The following is a 22,723-nucleotide window of genomic DNA, read 5'->3' on the forward strand; positions in this document are numbered from 1 at the left end:
AGAAATGTGAAATTATTTTGTTAATTTGGTGCCTTCTAGACTGAGATAAGACAGAAAATGTATTTTTGTCTCATGGGGATGAAAGACAACAATTCCCAGAATGCTTCGCTGCCCTACGAGGCCCCTCCCAAAGCCATCGCTACTGAATCACTGGATCAATAACCCACCACTTTTATTTTCATAAAATCAGTTCAGTTAGAGAACAGACACTACAATTAAAATCTTAGTGTTTGTTCAATGTAATGTGATTTAGCCGCTGAGCGAGTGTCACAGCACAAACTCTGCAGGAGTCAGATTACATTCATTGTGATAAATGAGCTGAATGAGCTCTCATGATGAGAGCTGAGGTAAATGTGTCCGCGTTCGCGGCATACATTCACAGCGCGTGTTCACGATCATTAGAATATACTCCCGGGTTTCTACTGATACAAAGCCATATGCTAATCGTTGAAGTAACATTCCACCACTGTTCATATGAACTGAGCTGTTTAGTCCAAATTTTCTGAAGGGACTAAATATGATTAACCGCTTTATTTGATTAACAGATCAAACATTTATTCACACATAAGCAAAAGCTCAACCAAACCTGCTTGACGCATGAAAACAAACCTCATTGGTTCTTGCAGAAGCTCAAACATGCTGCGTAACTTGACAATGAACCTCATTGGTTCTTGCACGTCTTTTGTTTTGCGCTTTTTTTTTTGTGCGTCAAGCAAACATGTTTGAGCTTCTGTTTACCACAACTGATGTGCTAGTTGTTGAATGCTTCTAAATTCATGTTTCTTAAGAAAAAAACAACAACTTTGATCTAAGCGGCTCAATTCATATGGATTATTTTTGCGATCTCTTTATGAACTTTTTGAAGTGACAGTGTCAGTTGCACAGCTGTAAATGGAGGAACAGAAAGCTCTCAGATTTCATTAAAAAATCTTCATTTGTGTTTGATGATGAACAAATTCTTGTTTGAGTGACATGAGGGTGAATAATTAATGACAATTTAGAATTGAAATTTTTGGGCGAACTAAACATTTAAATATGGTTGGTTGTCCATGAAAACGCTGTGGTAGTTCCCTATTGTGATGTATATCATTTAATTGAAACGTCTTCTGGAACAAAAAAATGAAGTAGGCCAGGACTTGATTTTTCTTTTCCATTAATATTTTTGAAAATGTGTCCATTTTGATTTCATGGTGACTTTAAAGCATTCGCCTCCTCCTTTCCTTGCAAAGGATATGACTGACAGTCAGCAAATCTCCATTCACAAACAAAATGTTTTATTCATTCATTTCATTTACAAACAATTGGCTTGTTCATTTAGTTTGCTCATGAACAACATGTCTATCTAATGTACCACTTTGAGTCTCGTGATGACAGGAATGCAGCTTCAAACTGGTTATTTCAAGTAATGAAAATGTCAGTCAGTGACTATTTTCTAAGTATAAATCATAATTTAGTTTTAATTTTCTCCTTAGGAATCATGGCTGGAGAGGACCCATACCATACAGGGGTGAGGAAATGTTTTCTACAACCTTTGGAGTCACAATTGCTAATTAAAACATATTTTACTTCAGGAGTCTGACATGTTTTGCCTGCTATAAGACCAGTGATTTAAGTTTTGATTTCATGTTGACTTTAAGCTTCCGTTACTACCTGGCTGCTAATTTATTTCAGAAAATGTTTATTTTCATTTAGATCACAGATAGCAGACTGACAGCTCATGCCTTATGATAATCTTCACAAGATAAACATAGACCTCAGAGCTTTTTTGGGTTATGTATACCTTCGAATGCATACAAGTCTCAAAGTACATTATTAAATTTAAAACAGCATATTAATTTCTGTAAATGCCACAGCATCATCACACAGGAAGTGTCTCTTAGAAAGCTGAGGAGGTTTTCCTTCTTCCTGCCTGTTGTGGTTGTTATTTCAACTTTAACACAGCAGCAAATTAAGATTTAGACTAGAGTTTGTTCGGTTTTGTATCCACGTCTACACTGACTTCATGCATCTTACATCTGTGCTAATAAGCTGACTCCTAAATTAATATTCTGTCCTTCTGATACACTGAAACTTTTTCTAATGTATGTTTTTTCTAATGTAATGTTTTTCTAAAGTATGTTGTTACATGGCCCATGGGTTGAATTCGAAGAGTTTACAAAGGTCATAATTTCATGCTGTTCTATTCGGAATAAGCCTTTATTTTGAAAAAGACTCATACATTCTTTATAGTATACATTGAAACCGGCATATGTGATTTATGATGCTGAGTGTAATTTTAGTCCTTCTAAAATTATGGCTTTTAAAGGGATAGATCATCCAAAAATGAACGTTTTTACAAACCTGTATGACTTTCTTTATTCTGCTAAACACAAAGGAAGATATTTGGAAGAATGTTTGTAACCAAGCAGATCTTGGCAAACATTGAAGACCATAGTAGAAGAAAAATACTATGGTAGTCAATGGCTACTCTATCTGCTTGGTTACAAACATTCTTCAAAACATCTTTGTGTTAAGCAGAATAAATAAACGTATACAGGTTTGAAACAACTTAAGGGTGAATAAGTTATGATAGAATTTAAAATTTTGAACTGAACTTCTGTGAACTGTCCCTTTTGTGTTTGCATGATGACACGTACATAATCTGGATATCTGCAAATTCTAAAATAAATGAGTAATAATAGGAATATTCTGTGTATATAAACTCAGTCAATGTGTCTCATTGTTTTTGCTTGTATTCTCTGAAGTTCATTGAACAAATTGAGTTCGTTAACGACCCAATATGGATGATGGACCCAACACCATTCCCGGGAATTCACAACAATAACGTTATGAGGACAGGTAAGAGTTTCATTTATGTTTCCTTCGACTTGTCGTTCAATCAAGGTCTTAAATTCACCACTGAAACAGAAGTTGTGATGATCTTTTTTTCTCCTGTTGTGATGTATGTCTGAGTGAAGTGGCTTCTTGAACAAGAAAACCTGTAGGGCGGAGCCGCGGGACTTGGTTTAGAATTGGTTGGATTGTTGAGGTTTGCTATTGCTGTGTCGTCATGTGAGTGACAGGTTGCCCCGCCCTCACGCCATGTCATCAGACATGGATGAGGAAGGGAAAGCAGTTTTGATTAAGGATTACAGGGCACATGAATTTTAGAATAAGTGCACTGAGAAAACTTTTATAATAAATATTGCAATAATAATTGTCAAATTTTATTTCATGGTGACTTTAATAATGAGATAATTTTCTGCAGAATTGATGCAGTTACATCAATTTTTTTTCTTGTTCTATTCCTTCCTCAAGAAAACAGTAACCTGCACCTTACAATTCCGTTAGAGGTCTAAATCTAAAAAATCACACACTGTACCACTGTGCAGTGCAGACACTATAAAGTTCCCAGAAACATCTCACTCCTTGTTTCAGTGATGCCACATGCAGTCATTTGTGTATTATGTAGGTTGGCACTACAGGAGCAGATCTATTTTTCCCCGCACTTTTCACTTCCTCATTGGATTGCAGATACAGGGCTGAAAACCACCTTTCACCATCATGTGGTTACATTAGAAACACGCTCTGAGATAGGTGCAGTTTGGGGGCTGCCGCCTCTCTTGATCTACCTGAGCATGCTTGTACAGCTCAGAACAAATCTTGGCAGTTTTGGTGAAAAATTTACTTTCAGTTTTGAATGAAAGACTTTCAAAAAGGCACATTTAAGGGGATAGTTCACCAAAAAAAAAAAAATAATAATAATTCCAAATCTGTGAGATATTCTTTCTCTGTGGAACACAAAAAATATATATATTTGAAAAATATAAATTTGTAATAAAAAATAATTTTGACACAAGGAAATAAACACATTAAAAGTCATTTGTTTTGGATCCCATTTACTTAAAATGTGTAGGCAAATTTTTTGAATGTTTTGAAGGTTTTACCTTTAGGTTTATCTTAGTCACCATGAAGTCAAAATGGACAATTCTTGTTTTTTTTAGATATTTTTTTTAAATATATATATTTTTTAATTTATGGAATATTACAGTATTTGTTATATATTTTATCCAATTTCCTTTGCATCTTTTTTATTTATTTGTGCCATCTTAGGGAAACATTTACTAACAGCTTGCGCCAATTCAACCCTTCTTTTGATGTTAAGAAAGTACTGTCTGGATTTACTAAAGACACCCAGTGAAAAATTTGCACTGAACAGTCATGGACAGTGTTATTTTTGCTGCTGACCTTATTGCATGTGCATTTGTAGGAGTTTACCTTTCAGACACAATTTATGGAAGGAGAGTTTTTAAATTAATAGTGCAAGGTGATTTACAAAGGTTTGCGCTCTGTAATTTACGGGTATTTGCGCCATTGTTTATTGCTCAATTTTTTGGGGTGAAAAATGTACTTTCAATTTTGAATGAAAGACTGCAGTGAACCTCGGGATAAACAGAGAGACTAACATTAGTGTGGATGCCACTCTTTTTATGATGTGAGTAAATCAGGTGTTATGGGAAGTGTTGCTGGTTCCGGCTGACCTAGTTAATGCAGCCTAACAATCATTTAACTGATTTGAATAATAGAAGTTTATAATGTTCTATATGTATGCCAGGTTAAAGAAATGTGTTTTTAGTCTAGATTTAAACTGACAGAGTGTGTCTGCTTCCCAAACAATGCTAGGAAGACTGTTCCAGAGTTTAGGTGCTAAATAGGAAAAGTATCGACCGCCTGCAGTTGATTTAGATATTCTAGGTATTATCAACCGGCCAGAGTTGAGACCGCAATAGATGTGATAGATCATGCCTCGTATAACCCTCATAGGCTACGATATTGCCTCTGCGAAAGAATCGCTTTCTCACTGTTAATGTCCTTCCAAGATAACCCCACCAGTTGAAACTGGAAGTCAGCATGATACAGAAGCTGTGATAGTCACTATTGTGACATATAGCTGAGTGAAACATCTCCAACAAGAAAACGTAAGCTTTTCTTAAAGGTCCCATGGCGTTACATTTTTATTTTATGAGGTTTTTCAACATTCCTCCAGCCTGCATATTGTCCCCATGTGGCTATAAATTTCGTTTGTCTATAAAGATCGGTGTAAACCGAGTTCTGGCTGTCTTTCTCTGCCTTTGAGAAATTGAGAGCCCAGGCGAGCTGATCTTGAATTCTCCTGTTATGATGTCATACCAGGAAAGGTTTTGTCAGCAGTACAGACTTTACTATATTGATTCAACACCACTGCCACAAACAGTGAGTAACAGTGTTCATTAATGCCTGATCTGGGATCAGTGAGTTCTGATGTGTAGCTGGTCATTCAAGTTCACACAGACTTTCTTTCTAAATCGTTTAATACTGTCAGTCCCGCCGCTGGCCGTCTTGATGCATCACTGAATCAAGCCAGTGACTAAAACGATCAACTTCATGTCATTTCTGTTAGTAGCATGAAACAAATCTGTTATTTAAATGATTCAACTACAGAGAGCGATCAAAGAACACTCTTTATAATGTTCGGATCGGTCAATCACACGTATATCTGCAGTGCACACTTGCCCAAACTGCCGTTTGAATGACGCTGTTATTTTCAACAGAAGCTTTTACTGTATTCATGTCGATGTCATGTTTGCTTTTAGCTGTGGTGAAAGCATTTTGTGAGAGAAATAACGTTTCAAAGTTCACTCATGTTTATTCAGAGCTCTCAGATACAAACAAAATAAACTTGCGCTCTCAACAACTCGGTACAAACACTTCCTCAGCAATCTTTCCCCTAGCCTGACAAGCCAGACCCACATCAAGATGTTTGGTCTGGAAACTCACCATAGACAGGGCTCAATCCGAGGGGCGGGATAAACGGTTGTCTTTCAAACTCCCTCTGCACGCGATAGGATAGCGCTACACCAACCAGAGCAACGAAAGGTGAAACAGAGCTTGTTGATAGATTAAACATTCGCCGTATCCGGTCGTCTAAACTCCGAACACATCTTCCCTTTTTAAGAATGACTTCAGTGCCGTTCTTTGTTCTTTTCTCAGAGAAAAGCTTAATTCCAAGTCTTCCAGGATCGCGGTCAAAGCTGATTCGAAAGACCGCCGCCGTTCGCCAGTTCTGTAGAAGCACGCAAACGCAACTCCGCCGTCGTCAGTATGGCCCCCGCCCGCCTACTCTATGCACGATGTGATTGGCCCGTCCAGATTCTGAGGAATACAGCTCAGACGTGTATTGAGAGTTCCTAGACGACACTTGCGGGCAAATTAAATTTGCTGCCGCTAGGGTGCGTCTAGATTTCTAGGCTATCTTTCCCCAGCTCTATCTCTCTCTCGACTGACAGTGAGTGCTCCTGCTGCAGCTACAGCTCACGACCTCACTTAACCACGCCCCCTCTCTTCATAATCTCATTTCAAATGCAAAGATGTCAGCCAATCACAACAGTGGGTGTTTTCACTGGACTCACAGCAGACACGCCCCTTGAAACAGCATTCAAGAGGGCTAATATCAGTATAGAAAAAATGGCTTTATTTCTAAATTAAGAAAAAAAAAATGTAAAAACCATACTAACAATATAAGAACACATCAGGAAACATTATAAAATAACAAAAGAATCCATGCAATGGGGCTTTTCGTAAGCTTTTCTTTGATTGCGTTTGCAAATCCAGCACTTGAGGCTTGTTTACAAACGATTCCGCAGTGAAATGAAGCGAACACAAGTACATTGTCTTCCACACGTGAGCTGGAACTTAATGAAAATAAGATAAATATGATTTAATATGAAAATAAATGAAGTATCACACATTCCTAATATTATGATCCGAAGAAAGCTTATGCAGCGACTGTGTTCTTCCACAATATCTTGCTATCTTCTTCCACATGTTTATTGCTGCTGGCTAGCGTGATCTGATTAGTCGGTGGGCGGGGCTACTGGATTACGCGTGCTTATTATTCTGTAGAGGCGAGTTTTGTTGCGCAATGACGTAAGGATGAAGCACACGATCGTTTTCTGGGCCCGGTGTCTATAAAAGCTTTTCTTTGACTAAAAAGGAAGTTTTCAGCTCTGAAACTTACAGGATATTCTTATATTACCGTGACATTTGTTTATCAAAAGCTCAAGGGAAAGTGGATTTCTCAATTCATCACCCCCTTAAAATTATAAATTTTCTCAGTTCAAACATTTGATATGTCATCTATGTTGTATTCTGAATAAAATATTACAATTTGAAACTTCCAAATCATTGCATTCTGTTTTTATTCACAATTTGTACAGTGTCCCAACTTTTTGAGAATCGGGTTTGTACTTTCTCTGGTTGTCAGTAGATCACGGGCATAACCATTTCTATTTTGGAATTGTGCTCGCATGCCAATTTGTCGTTTAATAAACCTGGCCCTTAATCATTAGTCAAATTATCTTCCCCTCCTTCTTGCAGTGACATCTATTCTCATCTCTGATGACGTGTTTACTGGCATTAAGGCGGGACAACTTGTCAATCACATGATATCACAGCAATAGCAACCCACAACCATCCAATCAATTCCTTCCTAATGGGCAAAATGAAGTCCTGGCCTATATTTTTTTTTCTTATTAGAGAAGATGTTTCACTCAGCTATATGTCACAATAGGGACTATCACAGCTTCTGTTTCATGCTGACTTCCAGTTTCAACTGGTGGGGTTATCTTGGAAGGACATTAACAGTGAGAGAGCAAGTCACATTATTTATTCAATGAAAGTTGGTAATTAGAGGCGATATGAGCAACAGAGAGTCAAGCCAGTTAGACAATGTTCCAATGCAGAGTTTAACTTTATTCAAGCATGCAGTGGCACGATGTGGAAAATACCATTGGAAATGCAGATAGTTCATGATACAGTTAGTTGGCTTGTGGTCAAGTAGGAACACCAACTTAACTGGAAGTAAGTTTAGTTGCTTTAAGCTTACTACTATGTTTTAGGATGGGGTGTTCAGTGTGACAATTGAAAAATATATTTCTATTTAGAGTTCAGTGCACCTGTGGTTGACATCTGCTTTAGACTTGATGTCTAATGTCAGATGGATAATGTTGGAATATGATGTACTTTGTCTTATCCTACCCAATAAATGGCCTGTTCTAGTTATGACAACACTTAAAAACATTTATTGATCTGGGCCGTACCATAATGTCAGGTGGACACATTCAAGTTGGGCTCTAAGAGGTTACATTCTGCAGATATTTGGCAGTAGATTGATTTAGCTATGCTTCACCAAGGATGTGGTCGTAGTCCTTGTAGTGCACAGGAAGAGGAAGAGGCTTGCAATTCTGTGGAAACACGTGATACGGCGAGAGCTCTGGCCTTGAAATATCTGCAGAACACCAGCCTCAAAGCGAAGCTTTTGATATGTTTGATGGCCAGAATGTCTTCATTATAAGATTCTAATCCTTCTGAGTTTCCCCACACCTGGTTGAATTTAATTACTTTTGTGGCCTTTTAGCTAGTCATGTTTGCTTTTATTGCTGTTTGCATTGCAGTGTGACATTGATATTATAATCCAAATTACTTGAGAAAAAAACACAAATTATCAATGTGGAAAACAGTTGTTGATTAATATTTTTTTGTGGAAACCATGCCATCTTTTTCAGGAGTCTGTAGAAAGTAAAAAAAACATTGTCATGTTCATTGTCATGTCACTTTTGATCAATTTAATGCGCCCTTACTTTATAAAAGTATTCATTTCTTTAAAAAAAGTTTTATTTACCCCAAACTTTTGAATGGTAGTTCATGCAACTGTCTAAATAAGTCACAGAATCTGCAATAACTACACAAAAAGGAGTACTTAAAGCCACAATATGTAATTTTTTGCCACTAGAGGTCGCTTATTGAAAACAAAGGCATAGCTTGATGATGCCTTGACGTCGTTGAGCTTTTATTATGCCGCAGACGAATGCATTAGCTTTTCACGCCATGCACGTGGGACAACGCAATGCTGTTTTATTATATTATATACATTTGAACATAGGCGTTTGCGGGTGGGACATGTCCCCAAGACTTTTTGAAACATCTTGCTGCACGGATAAACCTAACTAATACTAATAAAACCCATCTCTGGTTAACTAGAAGAGCATCATTCAATTCATTGGTTAAATAAGAGGCGATCTGGCGCTCATTGCCGCCGTTATCAGTGACACGGATTTCTCTTGTGGCTCGTTCTCGTGCAGTCTTCACACAGACGAGCGCTTCAATTTAATGCTTAACGCTGTTGCAGAGACTTTCTATTTTTTTTTCCTGGTGAAATCATGAATGCATAAAAACTTTCCCTGCTCTTGATATACAACCACTGATGATGTTCGGTTTAGATGCAAGAATTAAACATCTGTATTAATAAATTAACTATTGAATTGATTTAAATAGTCCACCCCCCCAATACACACGCATGTCCCACCCACTTTTTAAAACAAAGTTACGCCACTGCATTTGAGTGTATTGAAAGGTATGTTACGACTATCGATACTTGACATGGTAAAAAATCGGCTTGCAGTAAATCATGAAAACAAGATTTAAACTATGTTGAGCTATGTAATAGCGATCAAACTATTACCGGTTTCACAATAAACCACAATAAAACGTACAGACGGTTAGTAATACCGTTTAAAAATGTATTATTAATAAAACCGTGTGTGATTATCACGATTTTGAAAACTCGCTGTAAATCCTGTCCAGTCTGGTGCAGACGTGCAGCACGCACCGTTTTGGTTTCTGATTAAGAAAAAAGGACAGAAGGCAGTGACAGCACCGTGAGAATTTCCAGCCTTCTAAAAGGACCAAATATGAGGTTTGTCATATTTTGGTTTTTACAGAAGTCCTGAGGGAAAATTAATCGAAGATGCTCTGGTCACCAGCTTTAGAACATGCGAAAGTCGCTGTAATAGGGGAAACACTTCAATTCTGCGAAGATTTGCGAATAGCCAAGTGGACTTTGACCTCAATACCAAAACTATGTCTGGGAAATAAGTTCAGACACGAATATGGGGACATTTAACATTAAGCAATAATAATCAGGGCTTGACATTAACACCCGCCGTTTGTTTGCTGTATTTTCGGCTGTTACAGTCGCTCACACTAGTCACTTGCTGTTGAACATATTTTAGGGTTCTCAAAAGCCATCTGTTATAATCGCGTTGCGCATTAAAACCAATCACACGTGTTTCTATTGAATCTATGAATGCAGTGTCTAATAATCAGATGCGTAACAATTAGCTGTAGTTTTGTTCAGAGCACGCTCGCACTCAAAGCAGAGATGAACGTGCAATGTAGCCTACGCAGGAGATTCATTCAGCATACAGTGGTTGAATGTTTTTGTTCTGTTTCAGCAGCGTCAAACACCGCAGAACCGTAGCGCATCTGATATGACTGGCATAAAGTTGGCTTGACGTTCGAGATTCGCGAATTTAGAAACCGTCTTTAAAGTTACATTAGGACTGTCAGCGAATATTCTAAATTTGAATATATATTCAAATAGTTTTTAAAAAATGAATTTCGAAGGTGAAAATTAATATTCGAATAAAATTAAAAAGTGGAAAAAAATCCCCCGCCGGTAATCCATTCCCCGGTAGTAGAGGCGTGGCTGTCTGCTTTGTGAGTGAACGCGTGCATGGGGATTCAGGGACAGGTCACACGAGTCGCTCTGTCACTGCTGAAAGTGGACGCGTCTTGCAGTGAAGATGGCAGAAAGTGCAGAGCCCAACTCGACCGCAGCAGAGAAAGAGATTTTAACTCCATAATCTAAAGCCATGTCTGGAAGTACGTTGGATTTTGGTCGGTAGGAGGTAAAATTGTTGAGCCGCGAGATAAAGTTATATGCAAGCTATGTAAGATACAGTTAGCATCACTTACCATGCATGTTATTTAACGTTAAATAGAAACATTACTAAAATGTAGGCTACTGTACTGACTGAAGAGATATTGCATGAATAAAGGATAAATGCACTGCTTTCACTGGTGTAATTATTTACCATGTCAAGGAAAAGTTCCATATAGATATGACACAATTGACAGGCGACTCCCTCAGACGTCCCAGTTCCTTAGTTAAAATAGTAAATTTCTCAAGATTTACAGATGGTTGGAAACATTTTGGATATTGTAAGAACTCAGCTGAACAAAATATATAACACTGGCCTGGTGGTTTTTGAAAATTTTACTGCAAAAATATTACATAGTGTACCTTTAGTTGATGTTTGCTGCAGCTCACAAATTTGAAATTTCATTTGAATGATGCATACAGATGATGCTTAACAACGTTGGTTGTGATTGGTTGTCTGTCAAAACATATTATGATCCAGCAAGTATAAAGATATACAGGTCCTTTCTAAAAAATTAGCATATTGTGATAAAGTTCATTATTTTCCATAATGTAATGATACAAATTAAACTTTCATATATTTTAGATTCATTGCACACCAACTAAAATATCTCAGGTCTTTTATTGGCATACAGCTCATGAAAACCCAAAATTCCTATCTCAAAAAATTAGCATATCATGAAAAGGTTCTCTAAAAGAGCTATTAACCTAATCTGAGGCTTTTAAAAACTCCCAGCCTGGTTCATTACTCAAAACCGCAATCATGGGTAAGACTGCCGACCTGACTGCTGTCCAGAAGGCCATCATTGACACCCTCAAGCGAGAGGGTAAGCCACAGAAAGAAATTTCTGAATGAATAAACTGTTCCCAGAGTGCTGTATCAAGGCACCTCAGTGGGAAGTCTGTGGGAAAAAAAACGCTGCACTACGAGAAGAGGTGACCGGACCCTAAGGAAGATTGTGGAGAAAGACCGATTCCAGGCTTGGGGGACCTGCGGAAGCAGTGGAAGCAGTAGAAACATCCAGAGCCACCATACACAGGTGTGTGCAGGAAATGGGCTACAGGTGCCGCATTCCCCAGGTCAACCTCTTTTGGGCTACAGAAAAGCAGCACTGGACTGTTGCTCAGTGGTCCGAAATACTTTTTTCAGATGAAAGCAAATTTTGCATGTCATTCGGAAATCAAGGTGCCAGAGTCTGGAGGAAGACTGGGGAGAAGGAAATGCCAAAATGCCTGAAGTCCAGTGTCAAGTACCCACAGTCAGTGATGGTCTGGGGTGCCATGTCAGCTGCTGGTGTTGGTCCACTGTGTTTTATCAAGGGCAGGGTCAATGCAGCTAGCTATCAGGAGATTTTGGAGCACGTCATGCTTCCATCTGCTGAAAAGCTTTATGGAGATGAAGATTTCGTTTTTCAGCACGACCTGGCACCTGCTCACAGTGCCAAAACCACTGGTAAATGGTTTACTGACCATGGTATTACTGTGCTCAATTGGCCTGCCAACTCTCCTGACCTGAACCCCATAGAGAATCTGTGGGATATTGTGAAGAGAAAGTTGAGAGACGCAAGACCCAACACTCTGGATGAGCTTAAGGCCGCTATCGAAGCATCCTGGGCCTCCATAACACCTCAGCAGTGCCACAGGCTGATCGCCTCCATGCCACGCCGCACTGAAGCAGTCATTTCTGCAAAAGGATTCCCAACCAAGTATTGAGTGCATAACTGAACATAATTATTTGAAGGTTGACTTTTTTGTATTAAAAACACTTTTCTTTTATTGGTCGGATGGTATATGCTAATTTTTTGAGACAGGAATTTGGGGTTTTCATGAGCTGTATGCCAAAATCATCAGTATTAAAACAATAAAAGACCTGAAATATTTCAGTTGGTGTGCAATGAATCTAAAATATATAAATGTTTAATTTTTATCATTACATTATGGAAAATAAGGAACTTTATCACAATATGCACATTTTTTGAGAAGGACCTGTATTTGAGAGAAAATGCAGAGTGGAAGATTAATAGAACAAACGGAGGAATTTTCATTTTAAAGTTCATGAAAGTTTTTTTCATCTCTCCTTTTGCAGTTGACGGACCTTGTCTGCAAATCATCGAACAACCAAAACAGGTAATGCACGTAATATTTTGTTAAATGGTTTGTACTAGTCAAATAACGACACCACTGAAATGTTGTGGTTTCAAGCTCTTCAAGTGTTTTTTTCTAACATGTTTGTAAGCTAAATACAGTGTAATGGCACACAGTCTCAGAAGAGACCGGTAACAGGCTCATTATAGCACAACATTAAGTCTGACATTATCATCTCCAGAGGGGCTTCAGGTTCCGCTATGGATGCGAAGGCCCCTCCCACGGAGGACTCCCTGGGGCCTCCAGCGAGAAGAACAGGAAGTCTTACCCACAAGTGAAGGTAGGATCAACCAGTTAAAGCTCTGGTGATGCCTGGTGTTAAACAAACCATTCACTTCTGGTTGGGCAATAGGGTTTAGATATTCTGCTATTTTATTTCTCCAGTGCTGAATAGGCTGTTATTTATTTTTGGCCTGGGCTGATTGTGTCAAAAAAAAAAGTTGAAAATCTATTTTGACTTACACTACCATCCAATATTTTTGAGTCAGTACAATTTTTTACTCAGCAAGGATGCATTAAATAGACCAAAAGTGAGAGTAAAGACATTTATGATGATACAAAAGATTTCTATTTCAAATAAATGCTGTTTTTTGATTTATCAAAGAATCCTGGAAAAAATATGTATCACAGTTTCCACTAAACTATTAAGCAAGCAGCACAACTGTTTTCAATATTATAATAAGAAGGCACCAAATCATTATATTAGAATGATTTCTGAAGGATCATGTGACCCGGAAGACTGGCGTAATGATGCTGAAAATTCAGCTTTGATCACAGGAATAAATTATATTTTAAAATATATTTCAATAGAAAACAGTTGTTTTAATTTAACACAATCCCTCAGTTTCACAGACAAGGCTTATGCTAGACCCAGACTAAAATGCATGACTGAGCTGTTTATACTGAAAGCAACTTGCACTGACATATCTTAAAATATGTTAGTGCCATTATTTTCTCTCAAGATGCACATCAGTTTTCATGTTTTTTCATGTTCATTTATTTATTTATTTATTATTATTATTTTTTTATTTTTTTTTAAGGCATGTTGGTCAAAGTAACTTAAATGCCGAATTGAACTAAGGTTTAATCCTGGCTTAACCCTGGCTTAATCTAAGCCTTGTCTGTGAAACCAGGCAAATATATATATTATGTATATAAATACATATATATTTTTTTAAAACTCTTACAGACCCTACATTTCTGAATGATGGTGTACATTGTGTAATTGACAGCAATAATGTCATTATGTCATTTGCATCCTGAATTCTGATTTCTTTTTATATTAATATGCATGCTGAATTGTTTTTTTTTGTTTGTTTGTTTGTTTTTTGCCTTTTGCTTGTAAGCACTGGTATTTCCTTCTGGAAATGCAAATCTAGTTTTGAGATCTAGAGAGAGGTAGAAGCGTCTGACATGGTGGCTCTTTCATCAGGTGATAAATCCCAATGATGCAATATTTGCTGGCGCTCTCAACTAAAAATAGTAGCTGCTTTCTCTTACAACTGCCTTTCTGTGCCAGGGCAGTTATTTTGGGATCACAGTGGCTGAGGGTTTAGAAAACGAGTGAAACAAAACACGGAAAGCAAGGAGAGAAATGAAAGAAGCGCTCTGTTCTGTTATCATGTTCTCCTTCATGACGGCAGTCTGTTTGGGAATTTCCTCAGTGTGTCACTGGGGTAATTAGTGGGAAGAATCGTTCTGTGTAATGTGGCGTCAGAGATGGGAAACTCGCCCCCTCTCGCCCAGACACACTCTGATATGCAACACACAAGCACACATTAAAGAGGTGTGTGTGTGTGTGTACTTTGCACATACACCTACGAGTAAGTGTGGGCTATACTGGGACTCCAAGTCTTTGATCAGATGCATTTCATTTTTTATGCACTGATGATTTTATTCATATGTTTTATTTTCAAGAAGTAAAAAAAAGTTTTGGGGCGGCTCAGTGGTTCATGTAGATTGGCTACAAACCGGAAGGTTGGTGGTTCGATCCCCGGTTCCACCTGACCAAGTGTCGAGGTGTCCATGAGCAAGATACCTAACCCCAGCTGCTCCCGACGAGCTGGATGACGCTTTACATGGCTGACACCGCCGTCGGTGTGTGAATGAGAGAGTGAATGGATGAATGTGAGGCAAGATGTAAAGCGCTTTTGATGGCCATGGGTCTGTTAAAAGCGCTATATAAATGCAGTCTATTTACCATCCATTTACAAGAAGTGCCATTAAACATACAGAGCCCAAATTTGGTAAAATTATCCCAGATCTCACCTGGTACTCAGATGTACACACACATTCATCTGACGATAGGTGGCACTATGATAGGCTTATTACATTTGTCACTAATTGAAGCCAGTACTTTTTTTGCTGCATTGCTTGCACCTTTGCGGATTCGCTATTTACAAGCAGAAAGACTGAAAGCTTCTCCAGAGAGTAATCTGTTTATTTTTAATATTTATATGCCGTGTGTGTATTAAGCAGAGTGTACATGGGTGGTGTGTCACTATTGCATCCCTTTAAATAATAATAAAAATACTGCGATATTTACTTTAGATAGGGTTTTGTTGTCAATTGCCAAAATATTTTCAGAAAAATAGCAACACACCAACAATGCACTTGAACACACCTCGTTTTATGAGCAGCACGCCCATGTGCGAACAGATGGACATGAGTGCACTTACGAATTAAACAACGTGACGATGGACGTGGAAATAATAACTGTGTCAAGCTAAAACTAGCAAAAAAAACACTTGCGTAGTATTGCGGCGGGTGCATAATAACGCGTCAAGCTTGAAAACCTGTTCTGTTAGACCCAGAAAACTAAATAGAGCTTGTAAGAGGCATAATATGGCCTTTTTAAAGGGGTGATGAATTGAGAAATGAACTTTCCCTTGAGCTTTTGATATACAAAAGGTCATGGTAATATAAGAATATCCTGTAAGTTTCAGAGCTGAAAACGTGATGTCAGTCAAAGAAAAGCTTTTGCTTTTTAAGCTTTTTTACTTAAGCTTTTACTTTTTTACTCGTGCGTGCGTGTGTGTATCGAACGATCCGACTGGCCATGTAATACAGAAATATTATTCCAATCAATCGCGGGAGGATGAGAAATAAATCATTGTGTTTGTTTGATAAAGACGTTTACGAGCCCTGTGGTCGAGAGAATCATTCTGGTTGGCGCTTTCAAAACAATCCCTCCCTCATGTGAACTGAACTGACAGTGGAGCTGAAGCTCATTAAATATGCAAATCTTATCCAATCCTAGTCGTGGCCGTTTACTTCCAAGTCTCCAGTGCGGCACGCCCATCAAAACCCAGCGTTCAGGAGAACGCCTCTAAACCAGTGTAGAAAATAGCCTATTACATATTAGTTATGATGTTTTTAAATGTAAAAACTACACAAACGTCATTAGTTGACCTCAGACAACAGTATATATATATAAAAAAAAGACACTTCTCAAATGTGTATTGAAACGTAACACTGTAACCTCTTCTTGTCTCTACAGCAATAATAGTCTATTGTTTTAAATCTGTCATTTTTTGGAAATCCTAACACATGTGCTGGAATCCCCTGTTTGTTGATATTTGATTTGTGGTCTACTTTTGTTTTTTCACTGATCATAGATCATACAGATTTATTGTAGGGATTTCCGTGTTGCTAAATTTTATGTCAATAAATATTCACGTTTTCGCACACATGTATGTTTTCATGTGAGGCATCATCAGTGCTTTCATGATATCATCAAACGGTCTTTCTAGAGGGACTCGCGTTTATATTCTTTTATATTTGCTGGGTATTTTTTCTGGGGGTTGATATTTCTATCCGCATGAGTCATTTCGTCCCAGAGAAAGTGTCTTATGAGCCACATTTGAACGTGGCCTATAGAATCAGTCAAACCACACATCCTGGTATATGAGTCAAGAGAAGATTTTAAGTTATTTTCTTATTAGAATAGAATTTTTAATAGACTTTTCTTATTAGTATTAGTATTTGGGATTTGCTTATAATTCAAGTAACTTTGGCACTCTTTTGTTTTGATTTGAACTCTTCTGTGTGTTTATTAAAACTGTTGGTGTTGGTAAAACTGGCCAAATTATGTTGTGGAAAAGTACACAAATGGTCCGCCCACTTTCCCTGTGAATGCAGGGATTTCCCCCACTGAAAAGACATCAGCTTACCTGTGACATTCCTATGACATTAATATCTTCTGCTTTGCCTTTTAGACTTTCTGAATAGTGCTACGCAAAAGACTTCATATTGTATACCTAATGTATGAATAGTCATTTTAGTATATAATATAGTATTATTTGTTTGTTGTAATAGTCAAAATAATAATAAAGACATGTCACTAAGTATTATTGTTGTTATTATTGATAAGTGACATAATGTTGATCTGTCAATAGCTTTTATTGACTTAAATGATGATTTAATAGTATACGTATAAAATTATAAATTTGATCAATAAGAATTGTTTTTGTTTTTTATAGATGATTATTATTTAAAAATAATAATGACAATAATCTATTGATAATGATGGTTTTATTTATACAGGATTTTGTATTTCACAATAAATTAATATATTATTTTAAAATGATGATAAATTCATTATAATTGTTTTTATTGATTATATTATTATTGTTTTTTTACACAGTGTATACGTGTATTATTTAATCATAAGATGATAATGGTCATTGTCAATGAAGTAATTATTAAATGATTAATAATAATTGTTTTATAGATGAGGCTTATTATTTTACAATAATTGATATACATTTTTGTATTTATCGTGAAATAATAATAAAAACAATACACCATCAATGATAATAATAATACGTTTTATACATGCTTATTATTATTTCACAATAAATTGTTTTAATGATAAAAAATTATAGTTTTTTTATTCATAGATGCTGATGATTATTATGACAAAATGGCAAATTCTAAGCAGATTTAGATCTGAAACAGTCTGTTTAAAAAAATAAAAAAATAAACTGCATTTTGTCATTTATTTTTTGTTTTTATTCTGTTGGTTTGTGGGGCAACAGATCCGTAACTACCAGGGAGCAGCACGAGTGGTTGTTCAGCTGGTGACCAATTCTACGGAGCCCCATCTCCATGCTCACAGTCTGGTGGGAAAACAGTGTGATAAAGGAATCTGCATTGCTGACTTGCAGCCCAAAGACTCAAGTATCAGGTCTGAATTTGTCTCTCAACATCTAGTTATTCAGAATACCTCTATGTGAGCAACAAAACTGTTGGTACATGCAATAATCCCAATAATAATGGCCCTAATTAATATTCACTTGAACATGTTTTCACAGTTTTCCTAACTTGGGCATTTTGCATGTGACAAAGAAGAATGTTAGTAAAGTTTTAGAGGAGAGGATGATTGAGGCCTACAGGATGGGATATAACTATGGGATATCCATCCATCCTGACATAGATGCCCTTCAAGGAGAAGTCCGCATACCAAGGGAACTCACAGGTAGAAGTGTGTGTGTGTGTGTGTGTGTGTTTGTTTTTGTGAAATATCAGGACAAATGTGTATAATGACATGGGTATGACATAGGTTTTACAAGGAGAGGATGAGGACATTACCCATGTCCCCACTTTTCAAAAGGCTTATAAATCATTCAGGATGAGTTGTTGTTGTTTTTTTAAAGTAAAAATGCAGAATGTTTCCTGTGATGGGTAGGTTTAGGGGCAGGGGCAGTGTATGGGGGTAGAATATACGGTTACGGTATAAAAACCATTACGCCTATGGAATGTCCCCACATTTCCCAAAAAACACTGCGGCCGCATTGAAAAAAATCAGATCAGGGCAAGATTTGAGTGTTCACACTACCTCTGAAGAACTCCCCCCAAAAAATTAGATTTGGGCCACTTTTGCCTGCAGTGTGAACGGGGATGGAACCACCAACCTACCGGTTTGTAGACCACCCACAAAACAATGTTTCCGTTCAACCTATTCAAGACAGCTGCCTTCTAAAAATCACTATCCTTAGAAACACTTTAAACATTTTATGTCATTGGAGAAATGGATATACATCATAACATCGTACTTTTTAAAAAAATCCGGTCAGGGTGAAGATTTTTAGAAACTCCGGTTACAGCGTTGTCGTGTAGATGGTGAAGCCGGGGATTTCGGCCTGTTTAGTCGAAGTGTGCGTTCTCTCCTTTGTGTGACGTCAGATTTTGCACGTTATCTTTTTATATTACATGAGTCAAGTCTATGCGGCGGAAGCAGGCTATAGCTTTTTTAATAACTCTGCTAACAGCGCTTATCACATGTATAGCCTACAGATATATGCGCAGTTATCTCATTGTATTGCCGAACAAAGGTGCGAGAATGCAGTAATACAAAATTGTGAAGTGTGCCAAAGTGTGTGAAGCCTTTACAGTTGGGCCCTGCACCATACAGTTAGCTGTCACTGAGTCCAAAGTAAAGAAACTTGTAGAAGGGTTTCACCGAGCCCATGGCATCCCTCAGTGCATCGGTGCCGTGGATGGGATGGGATCCATATGGAAATCAGGCAGCCAATCATAGCATGGTTTTGCGTTTTCATGTGGACAGAGATTTTTTTCAAACCGTGCTTGTGTGGACGCGGTTGTTTTTTTAAAACGGAGGAAAAACTCCGGTAATAAAAATACCCGTGTACGTGTGGACTAGGCCTTAGTGTCCCCAACTAAGCAAGCCAAAGGCAAAAGAGGTGACGGTGGTAAGGAACCACAACTCCATTAAAACTCCTAACAAAACCTACATCAATAGAAAGCTATTTATTCAGCTTTCATGTGATGTATAAATCTCATTTTCAAAAAATGTACTGTTATGACTGGTTTTGTGGTCTAGGGTCACATTTCAGGCCAGATTTACTAAACAGGGCAAATTGGTGTGGGAGGTGTGGAAAGTTCTGAGATCGCTTTCCACTTTGTCTCAAGACAATTGACCCCAGTTTGGTCTGAGGGCAGTGAGTGGCCCTATAACAAAAACATCCTTTAAATCACTATGGCTTTAAGGAGGAATTTGCATGTCTCCTAGTGATCTGAAAATACACTGGTCAACAGAAAGGTTTAAGAGATGAATGATTCTTTTTATGAATGCTTGAGATGTTCGGCACATTGTGACTGTTTGTACATGTATTTCAGATCCTGAGAGAGAAATTATTAAAAGTGCAGCCGCTCTGCAGTCAAAGGAGATGGACCTGAGCGTGGTACGGCTCATGTTCACAGCCTTTCTACCCGACAGTGATGGAGGGTTCTCCCGCAGACTGGAACCAGTCATTTCTGACCCCATCTTTGACAGCAGTGAGTATCATCCCCCTTGATACTGAAACCATTCTCCATTCATACCAGTGATATTATAGTATAGTTGAGATACAAATATAGTCTTAATGTTAACACTTTACAATAAGGTCTCATTAGCTTACATGAACTAACAATGAGCAATGTATTTTTTGCAGCATTTATTAATTGTTGTTAACAGTGCACAGTCACAGTGCATTAATGTTAAAAGATGTATTAATTAATGTAGAAAATAATGTAATAGTTTTGTTAATTGTTCGTGTTAACTACAGTGCATGCATAATTATTATGCAAGTTGATATTCGGGTCATATTTTTTCCCAAGCACATTTTACCAACTATTAATGTTGTATTGAAAGGAGGGGTGAAACACTCAGTTTCAGTCAATCTCATGTCAATCTTGAGTACCTATAGAGTAGTATTGCATCCTTCATATCTCCGAAAAGTCTTTAGTTTTATTATATTTATAAAAGAAATATAGGCTGTACCGAGTCTTTCCGGAAAAAAACGAGCGGCTGGAGGCGTATCGTGTGGGCGGAGCTAAAGAATGACGAGCACACCCAAAGCGTCCTCAAGCTTGGATAAACCCACGTATGCTATCGATCGGATTCAGCTAATACGTGATCCAGAATCAGGCTGAAATAAATTGAACAGGAGAAACAGCAGCAGCAGGACGTCCGTCTCTGTGGTATGTACTGTAATTAGTGGCCTATCAACATTTGTGTGTGTTTACTCGCAGTTTATGAGGACATGATTCGGTTTATGGACTATTGTATGCGACTTAACCTTAGCAGTAGCAAGCAAAACGGTGTAACGTTATACATAGAACAACAATAGAGTAACGTTAACCTTTAGCGCATTTGAATGTCGAAGCACGCGATCGTGCCGTTTACTGATGTTTACTCACGCGACGACCCAACAGCACAGACATTTGAAGCAGTTTTACTCACCGGCTGCTTCCAAAGCAGGACCGAACCTTTATCGCTGGGGCCGCTTCGTCAAAAACACACTTCTTGGAGTGTAGAGATCCACTTTGCGACGCGACTGAAGCGATGTTGTGAAGCTTCCCGTCATTTCTGCGTTCAAATCGGTTCAAATGCAGCGCTGCCTTCCGGGAATGCTGTGCTGAAGCGTTGATATCACCCATAGGAATAAAGTGGAGCGGGAGCGTGGTGAGTCATAAGTGTTCACGAACGACTGGATCTGCATCTGAGCAAGTGTTTATGGGCGTGCATTTCCTCTCTCGCTCTAGTCACGCGCGTGCACCCTACCGGGAGAAGAGGCCGTACGGCCCATACAAGGACCTTCCGCTCTATTAACGTCAAGCCGATCCATACTCGAAAAAAAACTCTCCGAAACTTGAGAAACCGGAAGGAGTATTTTAAACACAGAAATACTCCATCAAACGTCCAACATTAGTTTTTGAAACTTTGTCTATGTTTAGGATGGGAATCCAAGTCTTTAACAGTGTAAAAAGCTCAGTATGCATGAAACAGCATTTCACCCCCCCTTTAATCATTTATAAGTGATATATAATTGTAAAGGAAGGTTGGAAGTGAAAAATGACTTATATGCAGGTTTGCATAATTATCAAGGAGGTTTTCTTTTACAGGTAAAATGGAGTTACAGAAAAGTAAAAAAATATTAAAGGGATAGTTCACTTTGAAATTAAATTTTGATATGTTTTAGCTTACCTCATGGGCACCTGAGATGTAGGAGTATTTGTTTCCCCAGTAGTTTCAATTTTGATCATTTTGGGTCAAACCGTTCTTGTCTGTGCCTCACATAATGCAGGTCTATGGTCACCACCTCAAAGAGCATACACAGAGAAGTCCAAATTAAACAATCCCCCATCGTAAGTACACACTGATGGCCTAAGACACGAAACGAGCGGTTTGTGTGAGAAAACGAACAGTATTTATATCGTTTTTACCTCTTGTACACCACTACGTCCGACTGATCCGAGGGCGCGCGTGCGTGTTTCCTGTGGGGTACAAGAGGTAAAAACGATATAAATACTGTTCGTTTTCTCACACAAACCACTCGTTTCGTGTCTTAGGCCATCAGTGTGTACTTACAATGGGGGATTGTTTAATTTGGACTTCTCTGTGTATGCTCTTTGAGGTGGTGACCATAGACCTGCATTATGTGAGGCACAGACAAGAACGGTTTGACCTAAAATGATCAAAATTGAAACTACTGGGGAAACAAATACTCCTACATCTCGGATGCCCATGAGGTAAGCTAAAACATATCAAAATTTTATTTCAAAGTGAACTATCCCTTTAAATGCTTATGAGAAGGATGCAATACTAGGAATGGCAAAATTAATACGGTTCAGCAGGATCATAAAAAAACAGGCCAAGTTGAAAATACACGTTATCTGCTGTTGTGAAATTGATTCATTTTAGCACATCGAGTTAAATTAAATGAAAATGAAAAACGTTGCCTTGTAAACTAGCTGAAATAACATAAGTAGTATTTT

The 22,723-nt window shown here is 38.0% G+C and overlaps 1 protein-coding gene across 1 annotated transcript in view; it reads left to right on the forward strand.

The window, feature by feature from the left end:
• The window catches only part of nfkb1 (nuclear factor of kappa light polypeptide gene enhancer in B-cells 1), a 65,971-nt gene that overhangs the window by 15,289 nt on the left and 27,959 nt on the right, over nucleotides 1-22,723 (forward strand). Inside the window, exons 9-15 of the mRNA XM_067457144.1 lie at nucleotides 1,473-1,507; nucleotides 2,745-2,838; nucleotides 12,885-12,925; nucleotides 13,125-13,223; nucleotides 17,983-18,131; nucleotides 18,259-18,422; nucleotides 20,084-20,242. Coding sequence (XP_067313245.1) covers nucleotides 1,473-1,507; nucleotides 2,745-2,838; nucleotides 12,885-12,925; nucleotides 13,125-13,223; nucleotides 17,983-18,131; nucleotides 18,259-18,422; nucleotides 20,084-20,242 — 741 coding nt within the window. The remainder of the gene's footprint in view (nucleotides 1-1,472; nucleotides 1,508-2,744; nucleotides 2,839-12,884; nucleotides 12,926-13,124; nucleotides 13,224-17,982; nucleotides 18,132-18,258; nucleotides 18,423-20,083; nucleotides 20,243-22,723) is intronic.

This window comes from Pseudorasbora parva, chromosome 11 (genome assembly GCF_024679245.1).
Source record: "Pseudorasbora parva isolate DD20220531a chromosome 11, ASM2467924v1, whole genome shotgun sequence".
NCBI lineage: Eukaryota > Metazoa > Chordata > Actinopteri > Cypriniformes > Gobionidae > Pseudorasbora > Pseudorasbora parva.